Source organism: Myotis brandtii, unplaced genomic scaffold, assembly GCF_000412655.1.
Source record: "Myotis brandtii unplaced genomic scaffold, ASM41265v1 scaffold810, whole genome shotgun sequence".
Classification (NCBI taxonomy): Eukaryota; Metazoa; Chordata; class Mammalia; order Chiroptera; family Vespertilionidae; genus Myotis; species Myotis brandtii.
In genome coordinates, this window is record NW_005371274.1 from 2,371,770 (window position 1) to 2,380,868 (window position 9,099).

The 9,099-nt window shown below is 37.4% G+C and overlaps 1 protein-coding gene across 1 annotated transcript in view; it reads right to left on the minus strand.

Annotated features, from left to right (window-relative positions):
- The window catches only part of NOC3L (NOC3-like DNA replication regulator), a 24,126-nt gene extending 15,366 nt beyond the window's left edge, over positions 1-8,760 (minus strand). Inside the window, exons 1-8 of the mRNA XM_005884059.2 lie at positions 8,632-8,760; positions 7,406-7,613; positions 5,664-5,796; positions 4,767-4,924; positions 4,138-4,191; positions 2,858-2,988; positions 1,053-1,214; positions 744-837 (exon numbers count right to left, since the gene is read on the minus strand). Of these exons, the coding sequence (XP_005884121.1) occupies positions 744-837; positions 1,053-1,214; positions 2,858-2,988; positions 4,138-4,191; positions 4,767-4,924; positions 5,664-5,796; positions 7,406-7,613; positions 8,632-8,640 (949 nt within the window). The 5' untranslated portion in view covers positions 8,641-8,760. The remainder of the gene's footprint in view (positions 1-743; positions 838-1,052; positions 1,215-2,857; positions 2,989-4,137; positions 4,192-4,766; positions 4,925-5,663; positions 5,797-7,405; positions 7,614-8,631) is intronic.
- Positions 8,761-9,099: the final 339 nt, after the last annotated feature.

The window sequence follows — 9,099 nt, forward strand, 5'->3', positions numbered from 1 at the left end:
CAGGAGGCAGCTGATTGATGTTTCTCTCTCATCGATGTTTCTAACTCTCTATCCCTCTCCCTTCCTCTCTGTAAAAAATCAATAAAATATATGAAAAAAAAACAATAAATTTCAACCATTTATGAATTAAGACACATACAACTACTTACTAGGTAAAGGACTGCAACAATACTAATAACTGACAAAATACAGTCCTTAATACAGTCTAGGCATAGTTGTAAGCACTTTGTATCTATTAATTCATTTACTTTTACACAACAATCCTGTGAGTTAAGGACTAGTATTATTCCCACTTGACAGCTAGAAAAGTGGAAGCACAGAGAGATTAAATGATTTGCACATGCCCTGACCAGTTTGGCTCAGTGGATAGAGCATCGGCCTGCAGACCGAAGGGTCCCGGGTTCGATTCCAGTCAGGGGCAGGTGCCTTTGTTGCGGGCATATCCCCAGTGGGGGGTGTGCAGGAGGCAGCTGATCGGTGTTCCTCTCTCATCGATGTTTCCAGCTCTCTATCCCTCTCCCTTCCTCGCTGTGAAAAATCAATAAAATATATATTTTTTTTAAATGATTTTGCACATCAATAGGTGTTAAGTGATGAGCCAAGATTTGAACCCAGAAAGTCTGACTCGAGACTCTGCTCCTGACCATACTCTATACTGACAGCCAACACACAGCACAGAATAGAGAATTCACCTTCCTGACCAAAGCTAAGTATGTTACATGCTTTCAAGATGTTTAATATACCTTTAACCATTTGCTCCAGATTTTCCAAATAAAATTTATATTGGCTAACAAGCCCTTCTTCAAATTCTCTTAATTTTTGGGTTTCTTTGCGGATCTGAAAAGACCAAAATATCAATCACGTTTTAACATCAAAATATTGAAATCCAAAAATTAGCACAAAATGTTGAGTGCCTAGTATACTAGGTCATGTAAAACCATCCAAACAATACAAACAAACAAAACAAAACAAAACCACCCTGTTTCTCCCATCTCTAGCTCTCCAAACTTTTCAGCTTATTTTCTATAGTACAGTAATTATAGTTAGCATACCTTGGTAGATTTTTCCGCTTCTGTTAGGGGCCGAATTTTATATGAAGGAGTAATGTCTTTAAATAACTCCATCAGAGAAATGACCACCAGCTTTCGAACAGTAACAGCCACATCAGGATCCTGTTCCATCAGCATGGAACGTAATTCTTTCAGTTTTTTAACCTGTTAAAAGAAATTACTCATCAGGCTAGAGAAATAATAACAGAACAATCGTGAGCAAAAGCAAAAGCAACAGTTCCACATCTGGCCCAGTAACTAGAATTCACACAATGACTCCAAGAGTCTAGTCAAGCCATACACAACTCAACACTGCCACTACTGACAGATAAGTCACTGAAGTTACAAAGTAACCATGTTTTTGTTAAATAAGTAGTTAGAAAAAATACAGACTTAAAAAATAGTTTAAATTTGTTAATTTACCTGTTTTAAGAAAATCTTTTTAATTGGATTTTCTTAATGCAAGTGTGTCTTATTTCACTAAAAATACTTTTTGAAATATTGTTATATATACACCAATCATATGTTGTGTAATCACACATATACAAGTTAATCAGGAATTAGTACAATGCATCCACAGGTAATTAAGCTTCAGAGTTATTCATGTAACGATATTTGTATGATGCAACGCAGAAGTAAAAAATTGGTTTCAACTAATGTGCCCATTGCTTTGATGAAATACTATTGCCTGCTGGAGTGGTATCTCGAGAAGCAACACTGGCTGATTAACAATGCTTGCCATAGCAGGGAGCAGGACAAGTATGTCACCTCCATTTGCTCGCCCTAACTTATGAAAAGAGCATGAGACTCCAGAGTTAGAAGACCTGGGTGCCAATCCAGTGGCTGTTAAAATCTGAGAGAAATCACTTGAGGTTTTAAAGGCTCTATTTTTCAGCTGTAAGATGAGATCAATAGCTCTTGTCACCATGGTTTGACAATAATTAAATGAGATGATACAGATCAGAAATATCCCAAATCCCCCTCCCTGGTTCTGCTCTCCTGGCTTTGTTAGAAAAGGACCATTACTATTCCAAAGCATCCCCACAGGAATTTTTTTCTATAAATGTAAATAACCTACTTTATTGTCCAATAAACAAGTATTTGTCGTAGGAGGATGCTGGGGACACCAATATAACAAAAATAATAGTATCACTTTATATAACTTCATGTCTATCATATCATTCAATCATCACAACAATGTTTTAATATAGGTACCATCTCCCTTTTAGAGATGAAGAAAATGAATCTTGGCAAAAAAAACTTACCCAAATTCTAACACACCATACTTACAAGAGCCAAGACTACACCTTGGATTTCTTGAGTTAACAAGTTATAACTATCATCACCTTCACTACTGTACTCATGGTCAATGATAATTCATTATAACTTTCTGATCCATTTCACTTAAATATTTTATACTTACAAGTATTCCTAAACTACTCCTGTCTTTTGTGTGCGTGTTTCTTACTATAAACTCTACAGTCAGTCAAGCAAATTTGCAAGTAGGTTCCTCCTCCCTAGTATAATTAATTTGTATAGACTTACCACTATGAGTTACAACATTAAATCCAATATCTTCATTTAGAGACTCAGAGCATTTATGAAACTTTAGTGAGATTACAGAAGAAATGAAGCTCAGATGTAGAATTAGGCTAAGGTTCTGTCTGCTCTCTCATTCTAACTCAGTTACTACGTTTTGCTAATGCTTTTCCTTTTTGTGTGTACTTTAGGTAACAAGAGAATCTTAAAATATTAGACATTTAGACCATATCTGATGTGAAGAACCTAAGGAAATTAAAAGTGCTTACATTATTTTCTGGGTCTGATAATATGGCAGATGCCAAGGCTGCAATATGCAGTTTCTTCTCCTGTAGCTTCTTCTTTCTCTCAATTAAATGCTCTTCTATGGTCAGCTCGCGAATAGGATCTTCAATAATCTCTGAAACAGATTAGGTTTTCCCTCTTAAACGTTCCTTTATTTACAAGTGTCCAGGAACCTTATTTCATATTCTCTCAACAATCATAAGGCATGTACTATCAATAGCCCCATTTTATAGATCAGGAAACTGAGGCAAAAGAAAAGTAACTGGCCTATCCTCATAATCCTAGCAGAAATGGGATTCAAATCCAGGCAGTCTGACTCAAGAGCTCATATTATTAATGACCATGCTAATAAACCCACAAGAATTCATATTAATTAAGGGGAAGGACAATCTGATTCAGTTGTCTTCAGAATATTCTTTGTTTTCAACTCTATTCAGTCCTTTGAACTACACAAAATATGTTCACATTAAGAAATTCATAGGGAACTAGGATTTAATAAACACACAAGTATAATCGGCAACAAGCCTATGAAGGATGACTGAAAACCGTAAAATAGTTGATCTATAATGTCATTTACACTATCAATGAGGTTTGCGAACAGAAGTAAAATTTAACCAGCTTGTTCTGTCATGAATTTCAAAGCAATATAGTTTCAAACAATAAAATCTTTCTTTCCATTTAACTTTAGATAGAAGTATGCTAGCTTTTAGAAACCCACATGTAATCAAACCAAAATGATTTCATACTACAGAATCCATTTTTGTAATTTAAAGCTAAATAGGTAATAGTTATTTATAGGCAGGTCCTTCACTTACAACTAAAAAGAATTCAAAACAGTTCAATTAACAAGACTCTTCATGCATGCCTACACATTACAAATATTAATTGTATAAATTTTTGCATAAAAAGCAACAATCAAATTCCACCAGATAAAACTTTCAAAATGTGAAAAATGTTCACAATGACCTTGAAATAATCAGTATTCCAAAATGCACATTCCAGATTTTACCTAAAATTATATCACTTATATTATACAAAAAATGTAATTCTCAATTAACCATAAATTTTTGCATAATAAAAAGCAACAATCAAATTCCACGAGATAAAACTTTAAAAATGTGAAAAAATGTTTACAATGACCTTGAAATAATCAGTACTTCAAAATGCACATTCCAGATTTTACGTAAAATTGTCTCACTTATATTATACAAAAAATGTAATTCTCAATTAACAATTTAGCAACTATAAAGATGTATCCCATTACCTTCCTCAAGTTCCATCTCTTCTTGATCCTCTTCATCTTGGTTAGTGTCAAGAACTATGGAAAATATGTATATTAAAAATGTGATAATATACTTAAGTGGTGAAACTATCAAGAAAAGCATAGAAGTGATTAAAATAAAACTCAGGAAAGTAGCTATTTTTGTGAGGAGGGAGCAATTAGTGATTGAGGGGAGCACAAGGGAAGTTTCTAAGTGCTGGCAGTATTCGTTTCTTGCCCAGATGGTAGCTTTATGGGTGTGTTTTTTGTGATAAACCACATAACTTCACATCTTTGATTTCTGGATTTTTCTGTGTGCTGTATTTCACAAGAAAAAAGATTCATATAAGAAAAAAAGGCTAATAAAGGCTAATAAAGGAGGACTAATATGCTCAACAAGAGAATTTGCTAAAATACTCTAAAATCACCTTAACCTTATAGCTTCAGTTATACTCACAGTACAATAGACACCTAAGATAATCAACTGTATTTCTGGCCAAAATCATCAGCTTGCTATATGACTAACTGTAGCTACTTCTATTTTGTAGATATAGATAACAGTCGAGTCAAAATTAAATTAAATTTTTATGGAATGTGATATTTTTAAGGAGCTAAAATTGTAACTGACTTACCTGGCTTTTCCCTGGTCTGTGGGATTATACCACTTTTATCTTTGATAGGAAGCAAGTGAATCAATTCCTTCTCTGGTGCAGTTTGCAGAGATCGTGGTATTTTTTCATATTTATCTATAATGTTCTCATGCTTTCGTTTCTTGGCATGAACAGGTTCACTGTAGAAAAAAATTTAATTTTCAGTTTTAATATTTTAAAAAGGAACCTAGAGACCTACCATTTTTAAAACACAGAAAAATTAACCACTAGCCAAACCTTCACTAGGTATATAAATGTTAGCACCTAAACCAAGCACTTAAATAGTAAATGAATAAATTAATTTTACAGTCTATCACAAAGACTCAAACTATGGCTATATCTAGTTTTCCCTTTAGATGCAAAATTAAGATGAAAGCTGCAGCAGATTCTTTTTGAAGAATATGCCACAGAGCTAACAGGGACATCATGCTGTACTGCGTTCCCCAAAACCTTCAGAGCATAGCATAGACTTAGGAGTTAAAAAGATCTAAGTTTAAATTTCAGATCTACGAGTTGCGGGGAAGCATCAGTTTCCTCTCTGTAAATGGGAATAATACCCACCTCACAGAGTAAGGAGGATTGAGATCACGGCCATAAAGAACTCGGGAATGTTCTGCCAATTCCTCAAACAAAGAATAGCATTCTTCCCCATTCACTATTCAGACTCAGACGAAATAAAGATGTACACTAAATAAAATCAGCTTGTTTTATTCATGAACGTCCTTTATTTAGGAAATAATCTGAATAATAAATAGGATTTACTCTTTGTAAACATTGTGTTCAGAGCTGAAGTTCTGCACTAACCACCTAAGTAAAATTCAGAACCAAGTTTTTAACGCTGAAAGGATGTGAATGATTATTATCTAAATGAAGTATTACCTAGAAGAAAGATCTCTCGTTAGAAAAGATGCTCTTTGTCCTAAATCCTTCATTAACTGTAAGTCATCTTCATCCATCATATCTAAAGGTAGGGCTTCCTCTTCTTCCTCATCTTCCCTCTCAATCCTTTTACCTGTTACACACAAAATCAGAAATATGTATTAGAGATGTAGAAATTCTCCATTTTTGTGTCTACAGCAGGAAAAACGTATGCTTTTCTAATACCTTAGCCCAGTATTTCTAAATGGGAGCACTAGTCACGTGATGGACAGGACAATTCTTTGTTATATACAAGGGTATCATGGGCTAAGCAAAATGCTAGCATCTTTGACCCCTGAAACCTCAATGCCAGGATCATTCCCAGGTAACTCTAAGAATAAAAAACAAATGTCTCCACACTTTCTACAATGTCTTCTAGCACATTTGAGAACCAGTGACTTAGCCCCTTAGCTTCATCTGATCGCCAATGACTTTCACTTCCGTTCCACTTCAGCTAGCCCCTCCAAAGGCCACGTCCCTAATCCAAGTCCTCACCCCCCTCTCTGACCACAATCTTTTGTTCTTCCAGTCTCATTCAGTTACTTCCACTGCACCTCTTTTGGCCAAATACAATTATTAACACATCATGCTTTTTATTTTATATATATATAATTATTGATTTCAGAGAGGAAGGGAGAGGGAGAGAGAGATAAAAACATTAATGATGAGAGAGAATCATAGATCGGCTGCCTCCTGCACGCCCCACACTGGGGATCAAGCCCGCAACCCAGACATATGCCCTGACTGGGAATTGAACTGTGACCTCCTGGTTTATAGGTCAATGCTCAACCACTGAGCCACGCCGGCCGGGCCCACATCATGCTTTTTAAATTCTACAGAAATTTAGATGGAAGAGATATTTAGAAGTATCTAACTCAACCATCACATGTTTTTACAGATTAAATACCTGGAGATTAAATACCTGGCTAATTTAGGTTCACATTACTATTAAGTAACAAAATCAAGAGAAAAAGCCCGAGTTTCCTGGCTTCCATGCCCATGACCTTTTACATATCATAATAATATGTTGCCAAAAGATCAAACTAAATAGGTCAGGATTCAGAGAATGAGAAGCATATGGGAAGACTGAATATTCCGGTATAGTCAAATATAACTACTCTGAAAGTATCAGTAACATTGTAGAAGAACTGGTCTGACTCAAAATGGTCATATTCCCTACCTGTTTTGAGTACTTGGAGTTCTTGGACAGTTTTACAAAAATAACCCCGACATTTACAGCGCAATTTTACTCCAAGTTTTCGAATGAAAAGAAAGCCAGGCATTCAGAATACTAAGTGAATTTCGGCAACACTGAAAAACACACCAGAGAAAAGCAGTGTTCTTACCTTAGCTAACTGCCAGTGGATGGGAACGTGGCATGGCATGCTGCCTGGCATTCACTAGTATTTATTTACAGGGCCATTCTGAGTTTGTTATCCCAGGTATTGTATCCTCAGATCTGCTTTCTAGACATACCACAAGCAGAGGCTAGTCTCGCTCTTTCTCACAATGAGTACTATATTGAAATGTTTTCCTATATTGACTATAAAATTAGAAAGCATATAGGACTACTATCCTTAGCTACTCTTAAGAAGGATGTGTGACCAAGAGTGATTAATAGAATGTAATTACTGGAACATTTTAGAAAAGCACTTTAGAACAAATCAATGGAAATTAGAGCACATGAATGCTTTCACAATTACCTGGTCGTTTTTTCTTCGGGTCCTCCAGTGGAATGGGTTTCTTAGACACAGCATCTTTTACAGCTTGCCTTAGTTTCCTCTGTTCTTTTCGGTACTTCTTGAGATTGCTTTGTTGTTTAAATTGCTTATTTTTTAGCTTGTTTTCAAGTTTGACTTTACTAGTTTTTAGCAACTTCCTAAAGCTTGGGACCTGTTTTTTATTTCTTCTCTGGAAAACAATAACAGGAGGAATGCTGCATAACCAATAATTTATTATTATTTTAAAAATCAGATGAAAGAGAATTTATTATAAATTTCATTAGACCAATTCCACAATTCTAATGTCTCACAGCCAAGATCTTGCATATAAGAGCTAAAACCAAACTAAGGCATTTATCCCACAGAATGGCACTTGAGCCTCAGTTATTCAACCATGGGTCTTATTGTGACCAGAATCCATAGCTGCTCAAAGGGTCTAAGACCCCCCAAAAAGGTTAAGAACCATGATGTAATTGCAAATTATTCAAGGCTATCTTAATTACGTTAGCATACTCAGCAAAATGCGGGCTGTCTTTAACAATAACTGACATTTACATATTACTTTACTGTTTACACTGTTCTCCAACATTCTACCTCCAACAGCCTAGTTAAGCAATGATTGCCATTATCTTGACATTACTGCTGAAGCTATGGCTTAAGGATTATGCGACGTGTCAAAGACCCTTAAACTAAGAAAGGCAATACTGAATTCCGGTCTTTGGATTCCAACTCTCTTGATGGTGACCCCTTATTCAGAAATCCAAACCCTAGGGCTAATTTTCTGCAAGAACCGGAGCAGAGCACTTGCTTTCCTATCTTCTTACCCTTTGGAGGGAAGGACTCCTTTCGAATCCTATGACTCACACTATAACTCCACTGAGAACAGGACCCTGCTTCTCCTCTGTAAAATAAGGGGTTCGAAACACAGTCTTGAAGGAACCCTTCAATGTCTGACATCCTAGGGATGCAAGACTCGGTGCTCGTCTCATCGTGGCTACCGAAGCCGAGCGTGATCACAATGGGCAATAAAGGAAAACGCAGGTGTAAGGACCGGGATGCGGACGATGCCCTGCACCAAGAGGGAGCCCCGAATCTAGGCCACCGCCCCCTAAACAAGAGCGAAAACCGCCAGGAAAGCTACACCAGGCAGCGACTCTCAGCCAAAGGGACCCCTAAACCGCGGGGGCAGGGCTTCTGAGGACCCTTACCGCCTTCATCCTTAAAGCTGAAAGGCGTTCCGGCGCCACAAACTCTCCAGGGGTAGGGATGATCCAGAAATCCTGATGGGGAGACACACGTGTCGCCGCCGCGACACTGCAGAACGGAAGCTGCTGCTGACCCCGCCCCTTCTCCGCCGGAAGTGGGGGGCGGGACTTCCGTGGACCGGCTCGGGCGGACGCCCTCTCGCGGGGACAGTCTCACGGTCCGGGCCAGACGTCGCCGAAGTGTCCCGGGGCGGATAATTGGCTGGCTCTGTGAATCTAGGGGTCACCATCAAGAGTCCTATAGCCACCTGGACTCTTTCCGGATTTCCTTAAAAGTGGGAAGTTGGGCTCCTCATCTGAGAACGAAAGGACTCGATGTGTCAATCACCTCTCCGCATTTTGTGTCTCTCCTCACGTAGGTACCTCATTGTTGTGTTAGACTGGTGGGTTTTTTTTTTGGTAGTCTTCTTC